This window comes from Podarcis raffonei, chromosome 2, assembly GCF_027172205.1.
Source record: "Podarcis raffonei isolate rPodRaf1 chromosome 2, rPodRaf1.pri, whole genome shotgun sequence".
Taxonomy (NCBI): domain Eukaryota; kingdom Metazoa; phylum Chordata; class Lepidosauria; order Squamata; family Lacertidae; genus Podarcis; species Podarcis raffonei.
Genome location: NC_070603.1, coordinates 19,136,567 through 19,161,797, shown reverse-complemented (window position 1 = coordinate 19,161,797; position 25,231 = coordinate 19,136,567). Strand labels below are relative to the sequence as shown.

The 25,231-nt window shown below is 45.1% G+C and overlaps 1 protein-coding gene across 3 annotated transcripts in view; it reads right to left on the bottom strand.

Moving 5' to 3' along the window:
* The window catches only part of STXBP4 (syntaxin binding protein 4), a 148,750-nt gene that overhangs the window by 92,711 nt on the left and 30,808 nt on the right, over positions 1-25,231 (bottom strand). For all 3 annotated transcript variants that reach the window (XM_053375139.1, XM_053375140.1, XM_053375141.1), the window contains exons 6-11: positions 24,546-24,717; positions 19,049-19,127; positions 16,025-16,119; positions 11,296-11,392; positions 9,464-9,576; positions 8,609-8,698 (exon numbers count right to left, since the gene is read on the bottom strand). In XM_053375139.1, the coding sequence (XP_053231114.1) occupies positions 8,609-8,698; positions 9,464-9,576; positions 11,296-11,392; positions 16,025-16,119; positions 19,049-19,127; positions 24,546-24,717 (646 nt within the window). The remainder of the gene's footprint in view (positions 1-8,608; positions 8,699-9,463; positions 9,577-11,295; positions 11,393-16,024; positions 16,120-19,048; positions 19,128-24,545; positions 24,718-25,231) is intronic.

The following is a 25,231-nucleotide window of genomic DNA, read 5'->3' as shown; positions in this document are numbered from 1 at the left end:
TCAGACTGAAATCCCCAGTTGTCATAAAAGGTGATTTATGTATGCTACTACTGCGGCCCATATTTTGTTAGCCCAAAAATGGAAAACGAGCAAGGTCCCAACCAAAGAAGAATGACAACTGAAGTTGACAGAATATGCACAACTTGCAGACTTAACATATAGAATAAGAGAACAAGAACAACATACATTTAAAGAAGATTGGAAAATGTTTTATTGAATATATGGGAAAGAATTGTGTACAGCTGAAAACGCTGGCAGGGTTAAGATAAATTCGACAGTGTGAATAAGTTTTGATGGATGCAATAATGGAATACTGAATGGTATAGCTTTTGTAAAATGTGCAGGGATTTATGATATGTAAAATGAACCACGGAAAGAGAAGAAGGGAAGTCACTGATATCTTAAGGGTGTAAAATGAGTATTTTAAATTGCAAAACAGAAAATATTTAATTTTTTTTAAAAAAAGAACAGGGTGCTGGCCTGTGGAAAAACAGCAAGTAGGGAACCTGTGCACAACAGCACTCTCCCCTCCTGTGGCTTCCAGCAACTGGTATTCAGAAACATTACTACTTCTGACCATGGAGGTAGAGGAAAGCCAGCACAGCCATCAGGCACTGATAGCCTTATCCTCCATGAATTTGTCCAGTTCTTTGTTAAATCCATGTTTGTGGCTATCACTATCTTCTCCTCCTTTAACTATACTCTGCGTGAAGAAGCAATTCCTATTATCTGTCCTGAGGTTCGTTCCAAAACCTGGTGCAGCGGCGCCTTCCATACACTGTGGACTCCAATTCCCATCAGCCCCAGCCAGCATGGCCAATGGTCAGGGATCATGGGAGTTGGAGTCCAACGACAACTGGAGAACCACAGGGGGTGGTAGCAGGCAGGGCTTTCCCTTGCCCCAGGCAGAACTCCCTGGAACTCAGTTCCGGCACTCTTAAAAAAAGAATGAGACACAAATGGAGAACTGACAATCAACCTATTGAACTTCAATGTCTAAAATCCCTGGTAGAGGACAAGGATCCTGAGATCACGTTACGGGTAGCCAAATTCTGTGCGATTACCATAAAACTTAGGGAACAAGCTGTGCTATCATAATGATTAAGGTTTTAAATGATAATTTTAGGTTATATGTTAGTGACTAAGTTTTAATTTATATATTTTTTAACTGTTGCTATATCTGTATTGTCCCTGTTATACCTAATTGTAGATTCAAATGTGTCCTATCATGTTTTATGACTTCCTTGATATTGTATGTGGGCTGGAACTGGTCTGTAACCGAAATAATAAAATTCATTCATTCATTCAGTTCCGGCACCAATCAGATGGGTGCCATTGCCATTATAAGAGAAAAAGGGAAGCGTTCAAGGTGAGCTCCAGCAACCTCTTTTTCTAGGGAAAAAAATAGCAATGGCAGGCATATAAAAGCTGAGATGACAACAAGAAAAAATGGTTTTGGAGAGCAATAGCAGGAGCTCACATTCTACCACAAAGGCTAACATTTTAAATCCCAAAGAGACAAATCAATGTGTCAGTTAATTGCAGCAAGCTATTATCATCTGACGGCTTGTCTGTAGACCAAAGGAAACACAGCAACAGCTTCATTCACCCCTACCCTCCCACATTTCAATGGGCATGTAACAATACTACAGCATGTTATGGAATCTTCAACAAGAGAGAGTGACCCACTACCCTAATTTTATAGGCAGTCATCATCAGAAGGAAGTACCGTATTTTTCGCTCTATAAGACACACTTTTTCCCCTCCAAAAATGAAGGGGGAAAGTGTGTGCGTCCTATGGAGCGAATGCAGGCTTCAGAAAGCTATCCACAAGCCTGCGGAGCCCGGCAGGAACTCCTGCTGGGCTCTGCAGGCTTGCGGATAGCTGCCTGCAGCCCGAAGCCGGGGGAGGGTGGCGCTGTATACCCTGAGCTTCGGGCAGCTCTCCGCCGGGCTCCCAAGGCTTGCGGATAGCAGCCTGCTGTCCCCGAAGCCAAAACACCCCGCCGCCCTGCGGAGGCTACAAAGGATGCCCCCCGAAGCCTCAAGCCTTTGGAGTGCAGCTGCGCTCCAAAGGCTTCAGGGATCTTTGAAGCTGGCGGTGGGGGAAAGCAGTGCTTCCCCCCACCGCCAGCCTCACAAGCGGGGGGGCAGCGGCAAGGCCTGCTCTTGAACGCACCTTGAACACACCTTGTTTCTGAGGGGGAGAACAAGAAAAAAAAATCCCCCCCCCCATTCTCCCCCTCCTATGGTCCGGTGCGTCCTATGGTCCGGTGCGTCCAATAGAGCGAAAAATACGGTAATTATGCACAGAGAGAGAAAGAAAGACAGGCAGACAGACAGAGTGGGTGGGAGACCTTGGTCCTGAACACTCCTAGCTGCACCATCCACCCACCCCAGATTGTGACTTCATTCTGAGTGTTGACTGCAACACCACCAATTCCAGGTGCTACAACAGGGTAGGGCTGGGCAATATATCGTCCAAAACTTGTTTGAAGTCCATGGCGTGATCTCGGTTTCATAGTTTTTGACCTGGCAATATACAGTGGTACCTCGGGTTACAGACGCTTCAGGTTACAGACTCCACTAACCCAGAAAAAGTACCTCGGGTTAAGAGCTTTGCTTCAGGATGGGAACAGAAATTGTGCTCTGGTGGCGCAGCGGCAGCAGGAGGCCCCATTAGCTAAAGTGGTGCTTCAGGTTAAGAATAGTTTCAGGTTAAGAACAGACCTCCAGAACGAATTAAGTTCTTAACCCGAGGTACCACTGTATTGCGAATCATGATGTGTCTGTCTGTGCTAAGCAAAAATCACAATGTGGGGGAAACCATGAAGTCAGCCGACGCCTCTGCATAGCTCCATCCTTATTTCAGACATTGTGATTTATCAGTAGATCGCAATGTTTAGCTGGCAATATATATGGCGATGTTGAAAACCAGGCATCGCCCAGTCCTGCAACAGAGGATGCAACTCGCTGCCAGCAACTCTTGCTTACGGGCTTGAGTTAGGGTACCTGTGTTGCTGCTTTGAAATCAGGGTGTCCTATGCAAACCCCCACAAAGCAGCTCAGGGCAGGTTTTTCCTCTTTCTTACAATGACAAAGAGTGTGGGCAACTCAGTCCTGAAAGTTAACCCTCTAATCTAGCAGCTCTTCCTTCCATCTCACATGCTTGGGGTGGCAACAGTTGTGATTGTGCAGTTCTAAGAGAGCAGAAAGGGAGACGGGTGGCGCTGTGGGTTAAACCAAAGCCTAGGACTTGACGATCAGAAGGTCAGCGGTTCGAATCCCTGCGATGGGGTGAGCTCCCGTTGCTCGGTCCCTGCTCCTGCCAACCTAGCAGTTCGAAAGCACGCTAGCTAGTGCAAGTAGATAAATAGGTACCCCTCCGGCGGGAAGGTAAAGGGCGTTTCCGTGCGCTGCTCTGGTTCGCCAGAAGCGGCTTAGTCATGCTGGCCACATGACCCGGAAGCTGTACGCTGGCTCCCTTGACCAATAAAGCGAGATGAGCGCTGCAACCCCAGAGTGGGTCACGTTTCCCAGGACATTCAGCACAGATTTAAATCAAACCCCAGCTTTCCCGGGTCACTAATCCAGTGCTGCCAACACCACAGACTTCACTCGTTCCCATTAATATCTATGTGTTGTGCATGTGTTTGCAGAAGCAGGAGTTCTCTGGCTCCAGGATATTAAGTTGCTTTGTGAGCACTGTCAGGGTTGCAGGCTCTTAGATCGTCAGTCCAGACCTCTGATCAATAGCAATTATTTACTTCACAGGTCCACCTGAAATAATCAAGCCAAGGGGTGACCTAAATTGGTTGGAAGACGATGACCTGTATGCTTTCAATAGGAGGGAGGAAAAATCATTAAACTAGTGTGCTCCTCTCAGCCACACAGAGGAGCAGCCAGTATTTCCTGCTCTTCCATTCCCCTTCTTTCTGCAAACATGGCTTAGACGTTCTCTCTTTTTTATTTATGGATGTGGCTGTCACACGAATAAACAGCGAGCACAGGTCGCTTAAATATAAACAGGTGCCAGTTCTGTTACAAAAGGGGGGAGTAGGGAATTATTGCCCTTTCCTCTCTTAATGGCATCTCAAAGCAGTAAAACTGGCCCCTTGACATCATCGTGAAACACGTTTTTAATCACGGAGCCTTTGATGCATAAACGCTGTGTCATCAGTCCATGTCGTCTTCCTCTCGCTAACAACTGCCATGAAAGGGAGACGAAGTCAGGCCTGAATGGCTTGGTGAACTTTGAAAGAAAGAACTAGGGCCCAAGTTTTCATTTTTGCTCCTCTCCCCCCATCCCTTTTTCCTTTTGCGTCGTGTCCTTCGGATTGCAAGCCTAAAGTCAGGGACTGTATTTCTGATCACTGCAAGCCTCTCTGTGAGACTGTTTTCAGCTGAAAAGCGGAGCAAAAATTCTTTTAGACAAATATATAATCTAAGCGGGTGGCGCTGTGGGTTAAACCACAGAGCCTAGGACTTGCCGATCAGAAGGTCGGCGGTTCGAATCCCCACAACGGGGTGAGCTCCCGTTGCTCGGTCCCTGCTCCTGCCAACCTAGCAGTTCAAAAGCACCTCAAAGTGCAAGTAGATAAATAGGTACTGCTCCAGCGGGAAGCTAAACGGTGTTTCCGTGCGCTGCTCTGGTTTGCCAGAAGCGGCTTAGGCATGCTGTCCACATGACCCGGAAGCTGTACGCTGGCTCCCTTGGCCAATAAAGCAAGATGAGCGCTGCAACCCCACAGTTGTCCACAACTGAACCTAATGGTCTGGGGTCCCTTTACCTTTACCTATAATCTAAGCACCTGTCAGATGCTGCTGCTGGTTGCTCGTGAGTAACCAGGCAGGACTCTGACCTGTCTTTTACAGGTTTTATTGTGCAAACTATTTACAGTGCAGATCTACAAAGTTCATGTCCGTCTTAGTCACTTGCAGCATCCGGGAGTGACCCCTTCCGGCTTCTCCTCTAACATAAGAACTTCGGCACCCCAAACCTCCGCCTCCCGTCCTCGCATTTCACCCCGCAAGCTGGGTGACGGACGTGGCGTGCGTCTCTCCTGGCCAGCTCAGCGAGGTGAGGTGCTGGGGCTCTCAGCAGCATCCTCAAGCCCTTTCCTCGCTTGGCTGGCCCCTTCCCTCTCTTCTCCACTGGAGGTGTGGCTTTTCCCATGGCTGGAAGAGTAACTGCTCCTCAGGAGTTTTGGAGGCTCTCTGTATCCCAACGGCCCCCCCTGCCTCCCTCCCCTGTTCCGATGCCAGTCCCCTGACACCACCCCTGAGGAACTATGTCACAAAATGCGCTGAGCCAATAAACTTTCCCCCCCTGTGCACCTTTTGAGATTTCATTTCTTCTTCTCCCCGCCAACAGAAATAGTGGAAAGGAATCCCTGAGAGACTGTACTTCCTGACTTTACAGCTGACTTTGTGAATTCTGTCTAATCAAAGTCTTACACCCCAAAATCCAAGAAGACCTACTACTAAATGATCAAAAGGAAAGCAATGTAGTAGCAAATTAAAAACATTTCAGCTGTAGCAGAGGTAGCAATGGCAATAACAGCGGTTGCTGGCACTGAGGACTTATTGTGCAAGTCTACGGAGACTTCTATCCTGGGGGCGAGTCCAAGGGACATAATCAGAAATGTTCTTTTATTACTGAACAAATTAAGTCCTACTACAGTCAGTCGCACAGGAACAGTGATTATTCCATGAAGCTGGCAGAGCACTACTGAAATCTAAATTACAGAGTAGGAAACCTTCTGCCAGTAGAAAATTAAAGAATGCCTATAATAAGTAACAGTTTAAAGAGCGGTGTGTCCCCCCCATCTCTCTTTCCAAAAGCACTCGTGTAAGAATGGAAATATATACCTTACTTATTGCTTGGAACCTTATCTCCATGCGACGTAAAAGAAAATGAGTTTTATGGAATGGACAATTAAATGAACAAACACACTTCCCAAGCTACCAAAGATGAACTTACCACCGATTGGTGAGATTTGGATTAAAAACATATAAAGGGAGGGCAAAACTGACATGCAAACTACAAGAAAAGGACAACTGTGACTTCAAAGAAGAATGGGAACCTTTTACAAATTATCTAAAAAAAACAACAAAATGAATTGGACTTCCTGGCAGTTTTTGAATAAACATACACACATTTATTGAGGGACAACATAGAAAATAAATAATATAAGGATGTACCGTATTTTTCGCGCCATAGGGTGCACCGCAGGGTTACGCCGAGGCCTGGGAATGCAGGCAGCTCTGCGCAACCCTTGGGAGACCGGCGCAGCTTCGCCCCGGTCTCCCAAGGGTTGCGCAGAGCTTCCTGAAGCCTGGAGAGCAAGAGGGGTCGGTGCGCACCGACCCCTCTCGCTCTCCAGGCTTCAGCGAAAGCCTGCATTCGCCCCATAGGATGCACACACATTTCCCCTTCATTTTTGGAGGGGGAAAAGTGCGTCCTATAGGGCGAAAAATACGGTATACAGTTTTATAAAATGCAGAAGTTAACATTGGATGAGAAATCAGAGAGAGGAGATGAGGAAAGTCATAGGGGGGGAGGGAGGAGGGAGGGGGAAAATGGGGGAGAAACAAGGAAGATGATTTGTTTTGATAATTTGCTATGTTTAAATTGTTAATATTTTTTTTAAAAAAAAACCACACACATATAAATGGAGGAGGAAGAGATATCATTTAGAAAGCTAGGAGTCCTTAAAAGACAATGAGAAAATAAAAACAACAGGATGAAAGCAGGTCTGCAATGTTTCGTTTGGGTTCCCCAAACTTGGATTTCCAGCTTTTTTTGGACTACATGTCCCATCATTCCTGACCACTGAGTCATGCTAGGGATGATGGAGTTGTAGTTCAAAAACAAACGGAGACCCAAGTTTGGGAAACTCTGGATTAGAAAGATGTTTGGAGCCATTTAAAAAAGTGTCCCTGATGAACTGGGAGGATATTTAAAAGCATTTCCCAACATTTGTTTCCTGTCTTTTGCCCAAAAAGCAGATATGCATACATCCCTTTATTCTCACAACAGTAATGCCAGATACATTAGGCTAAGAGATACTATCTGGTCCAAGGTTAGCCACTAAGTTGGCGGTTAGCCAGCTAGTCCTTGATACAAGTCCCACACTGTAACCTAGCAATTCTCCAATGTGGAGTTATGGTCTGCAATCATATTAGGCTACCAGCTTGCTAAAGCTTAGTACTGTGGTACCTCGGGTTACAGACGCTTCAGGTTACAGACTCCGCTAACCCAGAAATAGTACCTCGGGTTAAGAACTTTGCTTCAGGATAAGAACAGAAATCACGCAGCAGTGGCGCGGCGGCAGTGGGAGGCCCCATTACCTAAAGTGGTACCTCAGGTTAAGAACAGTTTCAGGTTAAGAACAGACCTCCCGAACGAATTAAGTTCTTAACCTGAGGTACCACTGTAGGTCTGGATGGTCTCTTTTACCCCTGAAGGCATGCAGGTGGTGCTGTGGTCTAAACCACTGAGCCTCCTGGGCTTGCCGATCGGAAGGTCGGCGGTTCGAATCCACGCAACGAGGTGAGCTCCCGTTGCTCTGTCCCAGCTCCTGCCAACCTAGCAGTTCGAAAGCACGTCAAAATGCAAGTAGATAAATAGGTGCCACTGTGGCGAGAAGATAAACAGCGTTTCCGTGTGCTCTGGTTTCCATCACGGTGTTCCGTTGCACCAGAAGCGGTTTAGTCATACTGGCCACATGACCTGGAAAGCTGTCTGTGGACAAACACCAGCTAACTCGGCCTGAAAGCGAGATGAGGGCCGCAACCCCATAGTCGCCTTTGACTGAACTGAATCAGGGGGTCCTTTACCTTTACCCCTGAAACCATTTGAATGTCTTAGACTGAGAGCTCCTAAGGGAAAAGACTTACAGTGGTACCTCAGGTTAAGTACTTAATTTGTTCTGGAGGTCTGTTCTTAACCTGAAGCACCACTTTAGCTAATGGGGCCTCCTGCTGCCGCCGCGCCGCCGGAGCACGATTTCTGTTGTCATCCTGAAGCAAAGTTCTTAACACAAGGTACTATTTCTGGGTTAGCAGAGTCTGTAACCTGAAGCGTATGTAACCTGAAGCGTATGTAACCCGAGGTACCACTGTACTAACATAAAACTGCTGTAGGCCACTCGAAGCCCACAAGTGGGGCAGGCTCATATACATATGCGCGCGCACACACACACACACACAAACAATGGTTAAATTGGACCTTCCTTGGAGAAGCAGAAACAGTTATCCCATCAATTTCTCAAAATCAAGCCAAATAATTTTAACTCAGTGGGGTCAACATGGTATAAAGAATACACAAACTCCAGTTGCTACGCTCCTTCAAATTTATTTTAATGCATTCCATTTAAAAATCTACTTTTTAAAAACCAAAAATTACTTGCATTATAGGGGTGCCATATTTCAAAAAGTGAAAATTGAGTTGTTGAGCCTTTTTTGGAAAGGTTATTGAGTTTTTGTTGTTTCTTATTTTGTTTTACAGTTAACTGGCTATGTCCAGTAAATTCCAGACGTATGGCAACCCTATACTTGGAGGGATGAGTATATTTTGTTTCAGATGAGCAAAGCAAACTATTACCTTCAATTTGCATATTTCTTGTAAAGCTTCACTCCTCTCTTTCTTAAGTTCTTCCAATTCCTCTCTTTGCAAAGGATCACAGGAGACAAACTGGATGCATTGAAATATTAGGGGGAGGGGGGAGCAGAGATTGTTAACAAAGAAATTTTGGAATAATTAGGTCAGTTTTATCCATGATGATACTTAAACACCTACATTGTATAACACCTGCATTAACCATTAATGCTTTAAGATTATGTAAAATGATGCTGTTTTAATTGTTATTGATTTGCGGAGACTGTAATAATAATAATAATAATAATAATAATAATAATAATAATAATAATATAAAAATATAAAAATATAAACCAACTTAATCCAGTCTTTTTAAGAGATTTGCCTGCTACTCCAATGAATTAACTTAACTTGCAAAATCATCAAGTACAAATTGAAGCAGAATAATTAGAAGAGAATCCAACAAGCTGGCCTTCAAACATATTTGTGTGTGTGTGTTTATCAAAGCCCTAAGTTATTGCTTAATAGCCGGTGGTTTTTAGAAGAAGCTAACAAGACAATTTCATTTTAAAATGCAAGGTTGAACAGGGGTTTGCAATATTAAATTCATAAATTCAACCATTAGAAAGACACAAAACTAAAGGGAAGAAAACCCAACAATATACTAGCAGGAGAAGGACAATACAGGACAGCTGTATGAAATTAAAAGTAACAAATTATTATTGTTATTATCTATTCATTTATTCAATGAATGAATGGATGGATGGATTCAATGAATGAATGAATGAATGAATGATTAAATAAATAAATAAACAAAGTCTAGATCAATGTACTGAGCTCCATAACAGACACATTACTTACCTGTGAATCTAGTAATTGGGCAATTTCGTGAGCATTAAGTGCTGCCTGTCCTTGGGCACCAACTGCCCCATCTAGCTGCAAACAGAATAGGTTTCTTGCCACCTGGACAAAATCTGAAACAGAGGCTAAGTGAGCATGAACATGCCTGATCGATGGCAAAAGAAGCAATTTCAAGATTGCACCCAACTTTTAGCTGCCTGTTGAACAACTGCTATGTTTTCTCGATGTCCTCCATGTTTTCCCCATCACCCATTTCCTATAAAACACCAGCTATGAATTGCACGTAGGGAAATCTGTAAGCATACAAAATGACAGCCGGGTTTTTAACAAGTCAGCTAGGTTAATTGCCATCAGTCTTATGTTAACTTTTGGCAACCCTAAAAAGGCTTGAATTCGATGAGAGACCTGCAGATTCACACATTCTCCTCTCACTTGCAGGCACTGAGCTCACTTCCTCTGCAGCACAATCCATGGTTTCCCATTAAATGAGGCATAGGCAAACTCGGCCCTCCAGATGCTTTGGGACTACAACTCCCATCATCCCTGACCACTGGCCCTGTTAGCTAGGGATGATGGGAACTGTAGTCCCAAAACACCTGAAGGGCCAAGTTTGCCTATGCCTTCATTAAATAGTTGGTAAACTATGGGTTGCGCTTCTCCACATATTAGGGACGGAGGCACTTTGGCCCCCCAAAATGTTTTGGGGTTTTTTTAGGGGGCCGACCTGCCCCCCATTGTTCTGAGGGTGAACATGGAGCCGGTACGAGGCAGCTCAGTGCTGACAGCTCCTCCTGCTGCTGCCACAACTGGTGGGGGGAGGGCTTCCCCTGTCTTTCCCTTGCCGCTGAGGCCGTGTTGTCACTGCGTTCGACTTCGCCCCCTGGCTCCATGCGACATCACCCTAAGCAAGCAAACTGTGAGAGAAGCCCACAATATTACATAGAGCTGCTCAATGCAGAGCCTTGTGTGGTCAAACCTAAACACAGATTTATTACTGTAATGAATACGGCTGGGTGATATATTGATGTATCATCCAAACCCAGTAGGAAGCCCATACAGTGGTACCTCTGGTTGCGAACGGGATCCATTCTGGAGGCCGGTTTGCAACATGAAAAGAGTGCAACCTGCAGCGGCGTGTCTGCGCACGCACGGGTTGCAATTTGCCACTTCTGCGCATGCGCATGATGTCATTTTGCACTTCTGCGCATGCGCAAACGGCGAAACCCGGAAGCAACCCTTTCCGGTACTTCTGGGTCGCCGCAGGACGTAACCTGAAAGAACGTAACATGAAGCGGACGTAACATGAGATATGACTGTATCATGATAGCAGTTTCCTAATTTTTGACCTACAAATACAGTGGTACCTCGGATTATAGACGCTTCAGGTTACATACGCTTCAGGTTACACACTCCGCTAACCCAGAAATAGTGCTTCAGGTTAAGAACTTTGCTTCAGGATGAGAACAGAAATCATGATCCAGCGGCGTGGAGGCAGCAGGAGGCCCCATTATCTAAAGTGGTGCTTCAGGTTAAGAACAGTTTCAGGTTAAGAACGGACCTCCGGAAGGAATTAAGTACTTAACCCGAGGTAAAACTGTATATCGCAAATCATGTGCCATGCAAAAATCGTGATGCGGAAAAACCGTTGAAGCCAGCCAATGCTTCTCCATAGCTCCATCCTTCTTTCAGACATCGTGATATATCAGTACGTCGCCATGTTTAGCTGCTGATCTATCACAATGTTGAAAGCCAAGTATCACCCAAACACAGCGAGGAAGGCTTTTTTTATGCAGCGTTCCCTGTTACCATTTGCCTAGAACTCACTTCATTACCTCCAAAAGACACTGTTCCTTTAGGATCCTTTGGGAGCTGCTGCCTTAGGATTTCTTGCTGCTCTTTTGTGGGTTGAATCCCGAGATAATTCAGAGCCTAGAAGTGGGATTTGGTGAGAGAGAGAAAGCACAGGGGTTTGAATTCTCTATCTGAGAACGATGGAACATTGCACCTCCTTTTATCTGTTTAGGGAAGCTTTTAATGTTCAATAGATTATTGTATTTTAATATTCTGTTGGAAGCCGCCCAGAAACCCAGCCAGATGGGCGGGGTATAAATAAATAAATTATTGTTATTATTATTATTATTATTAGTCTTGTTTTAGCTTGCTTAAGTCACCTTTCCAGTCTGGGAAGAAGGTGGGATGTAAATAAATAGTAGTAGTAGTAGTAGTAATGCACTAACACACTTCCTATTTCCTCTCTCCAACACTGGATTATGGGGTGCATCTGTTCCATAAACGCCAACTCCTCACGGCTGAGGTCTCTTCACAAAGGTCTCCCCCAATAAAATATTTGAGGGGGCATTACTATTCAAATGGTGTGCAGCTGCTGTGTTTCGTTATCAATTATGTGTGGCAACGCTGACCCCCCCCCCAATATTTGGCACCCTTGGGTTGGGCTCCCTTGATCTGTTCCTATACATCCACAGAGAGAAAAGTTTTACATACACTCGTAAGTGTGCTGTGGCGGAACTGAAACCCTGATTCTGCAAAATGCCTTCGCGAAAGAAAAAAAAAAAGCATTTACGTGGCACTCTGGAGCGTTCAAAGTGCTTTGTGCACATTATCTCAGAACGACATAAGCACCGGTTTATCCTTTCTCTGCTGCCTAACCCATCCTCTTTGTAATGTTTTAATGGGTCTGCTAGTGGCTGCCAAGTAAGCACACGATGTATCAGGGCGTGTGCACCACATGCAAGAGTCCCGGGCGCTTTTTAGAGACAATCCAATGCGGCCCACTCTGAAATCTCCATTCATTCCAACAGGCTCTTACTGAAAAGGTTAGGGAGGTGTGCAGTGGCTGCGGGGAGTAGATGGTGCTTCTTCTAGGTATTGGGTGGGTGGGTTACCTATTAAAGTAAGATAAGCAGGGGGATAAAGCAGCCTGGCTGATTCACAGTGCCATTTTCTGGCACCCAAACAAAGATTTTAAAGAGAGGAGATTTGAAAAGAGGCATATGCAGCTTGAAACGCAACTCGGTGTGGGTTGCATCAGCACTTAGTCTCCTAAAACAAACAATTGACAACGAGAAAAAAAGGAAAGAAAGAGCAAATTCGGAAGCCCAATCTTCAAGCACTTACACAAAAACGATATAAATATTTAAGTGGTCTACCCCTCGCAGCTCTTTCCCCCCTTATTTTCCTGCTCTCGGTATTGATGGATTGAGAGAAGAAGGTATCACAAAAAAGAGAAATGAGATCTTTTTAGCAAAATAACTTTGGGAAATAAGCTGGGGAAGAAGGCGGCGGCAGAACTTTGATAAAAGCACCTTGATGAAAGCACTTGAAAAGGGGGAAAAAATGTATCACTGATACCCAAAACATTTTCCTCTCAAACTGTAGGTGTTTCAGGGAAAGAAGAAATTTTACTAATGGGAGACTTCAACTTCTCTATTATCTGCTGGGTTATAAACGCCCCTAAGCATGAAATCTCCAGCAAATTCCTGCCATAGTTTGCTAGCACAACTTTCCAACTCAGAAGTAGGACGAAGGAGCAAGGGGTGTCCGTTACCCTCGGCTTGATCTTCACTAACAGGGAAGAGCTCACACTTCGCAAGAGAAAACACAAGCTGAAATGCAGCTATTTTCTGAAATTCACACTTGAATTTTGCAAAGCTGTTCCCCCCCCCCAAAAAAAACATGCACAAACATTTACGTATGCATGCACCGCATTATGAAAGGCTGCTTGCAGGAAAATGTGCAAATTGGGCAAAGTAACTCCCCCGAAACATGCATATGAGGAAAAAGGCACCCAAAAATACTGATGAATTTTCATTAGGTTTTTATATGATTATGGGCATAGCAAACTGATAGGGAGATGCGGCAAACGTAACTTAGGATTGGGGGAAAAAATGAGAAACAGCCATAGGGAGCTGTTTAAAAAACAAATAAATGTGTGTACAAGCAAGGCTGCCCTGTTTGAATATACTTCCTTGCTCCAAACTCACAATGAATCACAGGCTTCCATATTGTTCTTCCGGGAAATAATCTTTGGATGGCATCCCTGCATGGAGGGAGTGAACACATTGTGGAGTAGCACTTAATAAGAGTTAAGTAGGATCTGGCCCTTCCATGTAGCCACCATTCAGGGAAGCCACATTCATGGCAAGGATGCTCAACGAAGCCAAGCTATTTATTCCAATCAGAGGCCCATCCATGCTAAAACAGAGGGTTTCCCAAACTTCGGTCTCCCACTGTTTTTGGACTACAATTCCCACCATCCCCGACCACTGGGGTATGATGGGAGTTGTAGTCTGACAACAGCTGGAGACCCAAGATTGGGAAACCTTACTCTAACACAACGTCTCCCACCCACCTGCTCCTCCAAGGCCTAGAGCCTGTTGCAACATATTCAGCAGCAATGCACCCAGGAGGAGCTCTGCTCAATTCCTTTCAGGAAGTCAACCTGCGACTCGCTTTCATTGCACACAGGGTGGAATGAGGAAGGAGAAGGACTTGCAGGATGGCACCTCCACTGTGAACATTCTTGCAACCATTTCAAACAGAAAATGTGGCTCCAAAACTGTCTAATCCATGGGTAGGCAAACTAAGGCCCAGGGGCCGGATCCAGCCCAATCACCTTCTCGATCCGGCCCGCGGACGGTCCGGGAATCAGCGTGTTTTTACATGAGTAGAATGTGTCCTTTTATTTAAAATGCATCTCTGGGTTATTTGTGAGGCCTGTCTGGTGTTTTTATGTGAGTAGGATGTGGGCTTTTATTTAAAATGCATCTCTGGGTTATTTGTAGGGCCTGCCTGGCGTTTTTACATGAGTAGAATGTAGGCTTTTATTTAAAATGCCATCTCTGGGTTATTTGTGGGGCATAGGTATGAAATTTACGGCATGTAATGCCCTAAGAGAGAATATTATGAAAATGATATACAGGTGGTACATGACACCAGTCAAGCTTGCAAAAATATATCACTTGCCCGATAATAAGTGTTGGAAATGTAAGGAAAATGAAGGTACATTCTTTCACCTTTGGTGGACGTGCCCAAAGATTAAAGCTTTCTGGGAAATGATATATAATGAAATGAAAAAGCTATTTAAATATACCTTTCTGAAGAAACCAGAGGCCTTTCTCTTGGGCATGGTCGGCCAATGGGTGCCAAAGAAGGACAGAACTTTTTTTATGTATGCTACAACAGCAGCAAGAATACTCATCGCGAAGTATTGGAAGACACAAGATCTACCCACCTTGGAAGAATGGCAGATGAAAGTGATAGACTATATGGAATTGGCGGAAATGACTGGCAGAATCCGCGACCAGGGAGAAGAGTTGGTGGAAGAAAATTGGAAGAAATTTAAAGACTAGCTGCAGAAACACTGTAAAATTAATGAATGTTAAAATGATGCAGGATTGAAATGAGATGGTTTTAGTAACAAAACTAAAAGAATATGCAAAAAAGGGTTGATAATTAGATGAAAATATGATGTTTAACATGTTAAGATTTATAATTAGGATAAAAATAAAGAGGGAAAGGATTTGCTGAATTAACTATGTGAACTGGAATACAAAAAAGGGAGGTGTGAGGAGGTCAGGAAACGAGTAATTGAAATATAAGATTTGAAAAGTTTGATTTGCTTTTAATTGTTTTTTTTATTTTTTACATATTTTGTACCTTTTTTCTGTATTTTGTATCTTTTTTCTTTGTCTTTTTTATTTTTCTTTTCTTATATTGTAATTTTCTTTGTTTGTAAAATCTCAATAAATATCTTTTTAAAAAAAATATTTGTGGGGCATAGGAATTCATTCATTTTTATTTCCCCCCAAAATACATTCCGGCCCCCCCGCAAGGTCTGAGGGACAGTGGACCGGTCCCCTGCCGAAAAAGTTTGCTGACCCCACTCTAATCCTTTTCTTCATCTGCGTTAACGTGTAAACTCCTCTATTTGGATCTGAATACACACAAGCCCTCAGTCCCTGCCACTCTCTTTGTGAGTCCAAAGAGTCCTTGCTGAAATTTATTTACTTGGCAAGAAGAACAAAAGCTCTACAAGTTCATGTCATAGCCACAAAGTGCTCATAACTCCTGGCCAAAATGGGAATCTTCCAGTTACTTTGGCTGGAGACCTACAGTAATATATTGCAAATTTTAAAGATCGCTAGAAATAAGCTAGTGTGACTATAAAAATATTTTAAAAGGAAAGACAACAAGGGTCCCGAGCCAAAGTAAATTGCTGAAATTAATGGGATATAAAGTCAATGGGAACTCAAGCACGACTTTCCCTAGATTTGGGCTAAAGGTTCCTGCAACATTTGCAAAAGGCAGTTCTGCTGCTAGGAGAGGAAATCGCAGCAGAAAGAGTAGCATCAAAAGCTTAAAAACATTTTCATCCAGCCAGACCACTTCAATATTTGCTAAATAATTTCACCAGGCAACAAATGTCGATTCAGCACAGCAAACCGTTGGTCTCACGAGTGTTATTTACCCGTGTGGAATAGTAATTTCTGTCACCAAATTGCCACAGGAATAAAGGTAAAAAATAAGACAGAAGATATTTACCATCTCTAGTTTATCTGCTTGGAGACGAACAGTGGGGTTTAGGGAAATCTTCCTTCTTTGTGGTCCATAATCATCGCTCCACGTGGGGCCAACAGCTAAGAGACAACAGGTTGCACATTAATTGGAAATCTAATTGGAACTTTTTCTCCTGAAGGATGTGTTCCGAACTCCTGCTGTTCAAACAACTGGAGCTAATCACCTGAATACCAGAATCAACTCGTGTTTGTTATCCCCCCCCCCTTTAAACGGTAAGCAAGATGCAATTTAAATGTTTATTACAGATCTCAAATGGAAACTGATGGATGCTGCTGAAATACTAGTTGGACCTTCCTGTACGAACCCGCCAAGATATGAGGGTCTGTGTGGGTGGGAACATCACACAAAAACCTGGAGGATAATTGGGGAATGATGGGCTGTGGATCAAACAGACATTATTGAAACATGAACGGTCATATCATGAGAGAGGCACATGGCTTGCACCTGTGACACCTCTTTTAAAAAACAATCAAAAGGAAACAGGAGTTGGAGAGAGAGAGAGAGAGAGAGAGAGAGAGAGAGAGAGAGAGAGAGAAAGAGAAATAAGTTGATACAGGCTGTGGCACAGATGCACATAATTTATTTTTTTTGTGGTGAGGGGGCATTTCTTTGGACTCCTGCCAAGTCACCAAAACTGCTTTCTAAAACATCCCCCAAAGCCTACATATTTGCACAGCAATAACAATAACAATTTATTACTTATACCCTGCCCATCTGGTTGGGTTCCCCCAGCCATTCTGGGTGGCTCCCAACAGGATATTAAAAACGCGATAAAACATCAAACATTAAAAACTTCCCTAAACAGGGCTGCCTTCAGGTGTCTTCTAAAAGTCAGACAGTTGTTTATTTCCTTGACATCTGATGGGAGGGCATTCCACAGGGCGGGCGCCACTACCGAGAAGACCCTCTGCCTGGTTCCCTGTAACCTCACTTCTCGCATTGAGGGAACTGCCAGAAGGTCGTCGGTGCTGGACCTCAGTGACCTGAACAATGTGGGTGGAGACGCTCCTTCAGGTATACTGGGCTGAGGCTGTTTAGGGCTTTGAAGGTCAGCGTCAACACTTTGAATTGTGCTCGGAAATGTACTGGGAGCCAATGTAGGTCTTTCAGGACCAGTGTGTTATATGCATGGTTGAGCAAGCATGGCTGTACCAACACTAGACAACCCATACAGTATTCTATCACACAAGGTGCACGTGCTTTTAGAATACCCCAACATATTTTTGCATCTATAGCTATACGTACATACATGAACTGCCTACTGCCTGTTTAATACATACAGGAGAAGCGGCTTTGAGGCAAAACAAGGATTTTGCCTATGCCTGAGCCCTTGCTTCCTACCCAACCTTCGGCAAATGTGAAAACAAAATGCAAGGTGCTTTTACACTCACTCATTTTATATCCTTAATATACATGTGCCAAACATATGTTAAGTGCAGAGTCCTATAAGCACTGGAAAATACTTAAGTTTCTATGGCAACTGGATCTTCAGATACGCCGGTGTTATTCACCATGCTGTGCCAAAGTGAGCCTATTGATTACTAATTATATAAGCTTGACAGTTTTTCAATCTGCCTACTTCCAGGGAAGCCTGTCCATGTCTATTTGTTTGCCGCAGGTGCCCGGTGTGGCATTGCAAAGCATTCTGGGAGTGTTAGTTCATGCAGGGCTCCAGCCAGGCCTACTGAATGGAACTACTGCTGCAGAAACCAGGGCTTATCCTAGAATACACAGAAACAACAGCAACAATTTAATTGTATGCCGCCCATCTGACTGGAGTGCCTCAGCCCCTCGGGGTGGCTTCCAACAAATGAAAACATCAAACACAGTAAAACCCCAAACATTAAAAACTTCCCCTATATAGGGCTGCCTCCAGATGTCTTCTCAAAGTCAGGTAGTTGTTTATTTCCTTGACATCTGAGAGGAGGGTGTTCTAGGGAGGAGCTGTCATGGAGGGCAAGCTTGTCCAGCGTTACAGATATTCTCAGGGAGGAAGCTTATGGACAACCCCATATTCATAGAATTGTAGAGCTGGAATGGACCCTAAGGATCATTTAGACCAACCCCCTGCAATGCAGGAATACGCAGCTACCCCAAATGGGGATCGAACCTGCAACCTTGGTATTCCCTGAAACAGACTTTGAAAACCATTTATTACTCCCTTTATAGGTAAAGGACCCCTGGACGGTTAAGTCCAGTCAAAGGCGACTATGGGGTTGCGGCGCTCATCTCGCTTTTCAGGCCGAGGGAGCAAGCGTTTGTCCACATACAGCTTTCCGGGTCACGTGGCCAGCATGACTAAACCGCTTCTGGCGCAACAGGACACCGTGATGAGTGCCAGAGCGCACGGAAATGCCGTTTACCTTCCCGCTGCAGTGGTACCTATTTATCTACTTGCGCTGGCGTGCTTTCGAACTGCTAGGTTGGCAGAAGCTGGGACAGAGCAAAGGGAGCTCACCATCGTCGCGGGGATTCGAACCGCCAACCTTCCGATCGGCAAGCCCAAGAGGCTCAGTGGTTTCGACCACAGCGCCACCCTTTATATCTCACATCTTTTCCCTTATGGCACTCAAGGTGACTTACATGGGCCTCCCTGATGGTATCCCATCCTTTCACTAGCCAGACCCAGATATGTTTAGCTTCAGAAAGGTCGCTACATCATGAGCTTTGGACCAGGCCCTGGCACCCACATCCCCAAACCCCAGGTGTCAATCCTATAGCTGTAGAAGACAAATGAGCAAGGAAAGGGACCATTGTCCTTGCTGGTTACAAGCAAGGACAATCCATCCTTGTTCAGCCATCCCACAAAATAGTCAATGGCCATTATATTGGAAAGGGACTGCTAGACAATCCATTCATTCGTGTTAGGGGAACAATTGGTGCATAATAGAGGCTTTTTCTAAAGGAAAAGTAAACACATTAAATGCTACTCCTGTGAGAAAGGTAATGGCAACTATGTGATGAGAAAGCAAGGAAGTGAGCGTTTACCCCCAGCAGGTGCATCAGCGGTACTGTTGTTTGCAGAAAATGCGGGAGATTGCTCTCTCTTCTTGAATCCGGCTTTCGTCTATGAAAGAAAAAACACAAAATAAGGAGGTGCCTTCGGGTAAAGTAGGTTAAGGACCAAACAAACAAATGTCATTAAAAACCAAACACACACAAGCACACAAACACACACACACACAGGCTGATTACAGAAAAGAAGCCCTGGCTAATGCTTTATCTAAACTTCAGATGAATATACAATACATAGCAAAAGCTTTAAAAGAAACTGGTTCCCTTTGCAACATGCGCCCATAGAATTATGTTAAGCAGCTTTGGAAGAGTGGTCTCTATTGACTGTTCTTCAAGCAGCCCCAGAACAGCTGGAATAAACCATGGTTATTTAGTTTTTCTCCGCCTGCCACTGCAAAGAAATTCATCCCCACCCTATCAACTCATGCAGTGATGCAACCACGCTAGAAGGGACACTGTTAGCTGCAGAGAGCGAGAGAAGCTATAGAAGCCAAAAGGAACTTAATTTGGCAGGCCGGACCAATCCGTGGACACCACGCCAAACCGCCAGCCACAAAGAACGGGAGGGTGCATTCCATCAGATATGTGGGCAACCTTAAGTACTGCGCAACTGGTAAAAGCACACTCCCGACGGAGGGCCCCTAGCTAAGGAATTCCACGCTGGATCCAAGGCTGGAAAAAGGCTTCAATACACTCCTACCTCCCTGACACGGCTTCTTTTAAAATGTCCAATTTGTCTTAGTAGCTCTACACAGACAGTGGCTACAGTGGTGGTCCCAAGAACGAGGAGATCCAAAGCAGGAACTGGGTGCCATTTATTACGCAAAAGGCACGTAGAGGTTTTCCATCAGGGAACGTATAGCTCTTGCCAGACAGATCCCTGTCCTTTTCTGACAAAAAAACCAGTAGCATTGAGAATTTCCACTGTTTCATACTGTGTCACAGAATTCTAGAAAGTGTTAACGGCTAAAAAAAAAAGGAGCAAGGGAACATTTGATCACATGTCCCAGGGAAGCTCTGATTGATTGATTTCATTTGTATATCACCCTTTCTTACAAGGAGCTGAAAGTGGTGTGTATGGTTCTCCTCCTCCCCATCTTACCCACCCAACAACCTTGCGAGGTAGGTTAGGCTGAGAGTGAGTGACTGGCCAAGGTCACCCAGTGAGCTTTCATTGCTCAGTGGGGATTCGAACCCTGGTCTCCCAGGTTCCTAGTCTGACACTCTAACCACTACACCACACTGGCTCCCATGTGTTCATGGCTTTTAAAGGACTCTGCTTTATACATTACAGTGCAGGCACATCTCAGCGACATGCCAGACTCCTGAAAAATTCAGGTTGCAAATCTAATGCAAGGGGATGGACAATGTAATGTATGACCTATCGTGTTTTGCTTTCCTCCGTCTGTTTGTCATTTTCCGAGGGAGCTGTTTATACCCAACAGAAAGAGAAAGAGTACAGTCTTATGCATATCTATGCTCCTCTTGTGTCTGATGGAGTTTACCGTATTTTTCGCCCTATAGGACGCACTTTTTCCCCTCCAAAAATGAAGGGGAAATGTGTGTGCATCCTATGGGGCAAATGCAGGCTTTCGCTGAAGCCTGGAGAGCGAAAGGGGTCGGTGCGCACTGACCCCTCTTCCTCACCAGGCTTCAGGAAGATATCCGCGAGCCTTGGGAGCCCGGCGGGAGTTCCCACCGGGCTCCCAAGGCTTGCGGACTGCAGCCCGAAACCCGGGGGGCAGCGGGGCGCACCCCGGGCTTCGGGCAGCTCTCTTGCGGATAGCAGCCTGTTCTGGGGGCTGGGGTCGGGGGAAGCTCGGGCTTCCCCCGCCCCAGCCCCGCGCCTGGGGGGGAAATAATTTCCCCCCCTTTATTCCCCCCCCAAAAGACCTAGGTACGCCCTATGGGCCAGTGCGCCCTATAAGGCGAAAAATACTGTACTCCAAAGAAAGCATGCTTAGGATCCAAATAGACTCCCAGTTCATCGAAATAATGCTTAAAAGAGGGCATCCAACAGAATGGTATAAAAATGTTATTCAGTTCATTGAAATTTCTCCAGCTGTATTAGCATTATATTTCAAAGAAGAGCATGTTTTTCATGCAGAGCTTTGGGGTTTTATTGGGAGGGGGGAGGGAGGTGGGGAGAAGGAGGAATCATGTGTCTGTTCAAACTTCCTTACTTCCTCCATACTAAGAATGATGACAGGATGCTGGCTGTGGGAAGAAGCCACACAGCACGCTTGGCAGAGAAATTCTCCTTATTCTTTCTTTCCTTTTTAATTTAAAAAATGTATTTTCCTCTCGACTGTTTGAACTGAGGAAGAGCTTAACATATCATCATCATCAACTTTATTGCACTAGCCAAAGGCCATGGCATCATTCACAAAGGGAACAAAGAGAAAAGCAACAATAACCATAAAGGTAAAGGTAAAGCTGACCGTTAGGTCCAGTCGCGGACGACTCTGGGGTTGCGCGCTCATCTCGCTCTATAGGCTGAGGGAGCTGGCGTTTGTCCACAGACAGCTTCCGGGTCATGTGGCCAGCATGACTAAGCCGCTTCTGATGAATCAGAGCAGCGCACGGAAACGCCGTTTGCCTTCCCGTCGGAGAGGTACCTATTTATCTACTTGCACTTTGATGTGCTTTTGAACTGCTAGGTGGGCAGGAGTTGGGACTGAACAACGAGAGCTCACCCCATCGCGGGGACTCAAACCACCGACCTTCCAATCAGCAAGCCCTAGGCTCAGTGGTTTAGACCACAATGCCACCTGCATCCATAAAAAACCATAAAAACATCAGGCACTGCACATACAATAAACCACAATCACGTCTCCTAAAAATTATTTGTTGCATAGGATAGAATAGCAAGGGGTTCTCAGGTAGAATGTGCCAGCTTAAATGTCCGAATCACTTTTGCAACTGACTGCTATTTTATCTAGTTCTTTTCTCCTGATCTTCTTAGCTGCCAACACATATAGTGCTACTTTATAAGTTACAAATGAATTTGCCTACATACAAAAGAAGAAACCCTGGTTGCCACTTATGTTCCATCGGACCAACACAGATAAGAAAACTTCAGTATAAATAGAGGTAAGTTTTTTCTTAAGGAAAAGAAGATTTGAAGATTTTTTTTTAAATGTACCAAAATAAGGAACATATGTGTGTTGGGGCGCACATGGTATAAATGAAAGTGAGCTTTCGACTGGGGGGGCGGGGCAACCTTTGGATAGCTCAGTTAGCAGAGCATGAGACTCTTAATTTCAGAGCTGTGGGTTCGAGCACCACATAGGACAAAAGATTCCTGCATTGCAGGGGGTTGGTCTAGATGACCACTGGGGTCCCCTGCTGTCCTATGTAACAGGGATGGGCAACCTTTTTTTCTGTCAAGGGCCAATCATTTATGAAATGCACACTGGTGCTTGGTTGAAGTCAAAACTGGGCAAGGTTGGAGCTAAAAGCAGGTGGGGCCACCCTTTCCTTCTCTTTCCTCCTTTCTCTAACACAACTCTCTTCCTCCCTTCTTTGTCAGCTGCATAAAATTACACAGAGAGCTACATCTCGCCATAGGACTGCTAGCCGCCCATCACTGCTATGTGTGTGTGGGTGGGTGCAAGTCCCACTGAACCCAGCAGGCAGTGCTGGATTTATGTACAGTGGTGGACGCGGGTGGCGCTGTGGGTTAAACCACAGAGCCTAGGGCTTGCTGATCAGAAGGTCGGCGGTTCGAATCCCCGTGATGGGGTGAGCTCCCGTTGCTTGGTCCCTGCTCCTGCCAACCTAGCAGTTCAAAAGCACTTCAAAGGGCAAGTAGATAAATAGGTACCGCTCCTGGGGGAAGGTAAACGGCGTTTCTGTGTGCTGCTCTGGTTTGCCAGAAGCAGCTTAGTCATGCTGGCCACATGACCCAGAAGCTGTACGCAGGCTCCCTCGGCCAATAAAGCGAGATGAGCGCTGCAACCCCAGTGACGGTCAAGACTGGACCTAATGGTCAGGGGTCCCTTTACCTTTACCTCGGGTTACATACACCTCCTAGACAGCATCTTGAGAAGTAGAGATGTCACCTTGCCAACAAAGGTCCGTATAGTTAAAGCCATGGTTTTCCCAGTAGTGATGTATGGAAGTGAGAGCTGGACCATAAAGAAGGCTGATCGCCGAAGAATTGATGCTTTTGAATAATGGTGCTGGAGAAGACTCTTGAGAGTCCCATGGACTGCAAGAAGATCAAACGCATCCATTCTTAAGGAAATCAGCCCTGAGTGCTCACTGGAAGGACAGATCGTGAAGCTGAGGCTCCAGTACTTTGGCCACCTCATGAGAAGAGAAGACTCCCTGGAGAAGACACTGATGCTGGGAAAGATGGAGGGCACAAGGAGAAGGGGGCGACAGAGGACGAGATGGTTGGACAGTGTTCTCGAAGCTACAAACATGAGTCTGTCCAAACTGCGGGAGGCAGTGAAAGACAGAGGTGCCTGGCGTGCTCTGGTCCATGGGGTCACGAAGAGTCGGACACGACTAAACGACTAAACAACAACAACAACAACATACACCTCAGGTTACAAACTAGCTAAACAAGCTATAGCTTAGGGTCCCACTTTCTTGCCCCCCCCCAAAAAAAAAACAAAGGGGGAAAAACTGGATGTACATTTCCAAAAGATAAAAAACAAATAAAATAAAACCTACATACAGCAACAGTGTTTTGTGTTGTGTAGGCTCCTATGATGTAAGTAATGGGCCCCGCCTGCTAGCCTGCTCCCTAAAATATCACTGGTTTGCTCATTTCTATATACAGTGGTACCTCGGGTTAAGTACTTAATTCGTTTTGGAGGTCCGTTCTTAACCTGAAACTGTTCTTAACCTGAAGCACCACTTTAGCTAATGGGGTCTCCTGCTGCTGCCGCCGCGCCGCCGGAGCACGATTTCTGTTCTCATCCTGAAGCAAAGTTCTTAACCCAAGGTACTATTTCTGGGTTAATGGAGTCTGTAACCTGAAGTGTCTGTAACCTGAAGCATCTGTAACCCCAGGTACCACTGTATAGGGTGCCAACATTCTGTATGTGCAAATGGCTTTAGATACCTATTAGGTCCATAAATTACCATATAGCATATATTCAACACAAAAAAAGTGACAATTTGTTGTTGACAAAGGACAGCTGGACATATAAAGGGCCCCATTACCTTCAGTAGCTTAGGGCTGCATCAAACCTAAATCTGGCCCTGCCAGCGGGGCTCACTTCCAAGCTAGACATATATAGGACTGCACTGCCAGTCACTTGTGCCTTCTGAAAGAACGTATAGACTGATGTGTAAGCGAGGAGGTCAAGGAATTGATCTCTGCTAAAACAACTGGCTGCCTGTGAAATTTGTGAAAAGCAGGACTTGGATAATCTATCTAGTTTAGCAGTTTGCTTGCTGATCGCTGCCCCTTTGTCAACAGATTGGTTTAAATTGGTTTTCAGAGAATACTTGCCACATTCAGAATAGACATCTTTGAGTCAATGCTCTCATTCGGAGACAGAGATGGAGGAAGCTGCAGTTTGTATCCATCCGAAGTTAACAGGCTGGAGGGGGGCGGCAGGGTTTCCGCTTGACTGGAAAGAGGTTCACGCCGAATGAAAGCAATTTCCCACGAGGAGTTAGATCTAAAAATGAAGTCACAGGTTGGACACAGGTATTGTACGTTGCATTCTTCCTGAAATAATGAAGATCTCCCTGTAATTATCAAAATATGTCAGGCAGCAAGTGATGTTTAGCGGGTCAATAAAATTCAGTGGGACAGAAATCTGTTGCACCAACTTTTTTAAAATTATTGCCCTTGTTCTTGATGGCTAGGAGGGCCAAATTAGCGAGGGTCTTACGTTTCTAATGTGCTGTTACCAGCCCAGAATGTTTGGGCTTAGGTGGCATCTGTCTTGGGAAACAATGGAGTGCGTCTATGGGGCTGGGGTCAAACCGCTGGAGAATCACAGCGCCCCAAAGTATCAGGATTTATGCCCGCAAGACAGGGAGTTCTTTTTAACAGCTCTATATTTTAGCACTTCCAACAACACATATCCAAAATCCTCTCTCTCATCATGAGGGCTAGAGACATAAATCGACCAAATCTATACTAGGAAAGACAGACGGATGTAAAATGCAGCGTTCAGAGGACTTGTT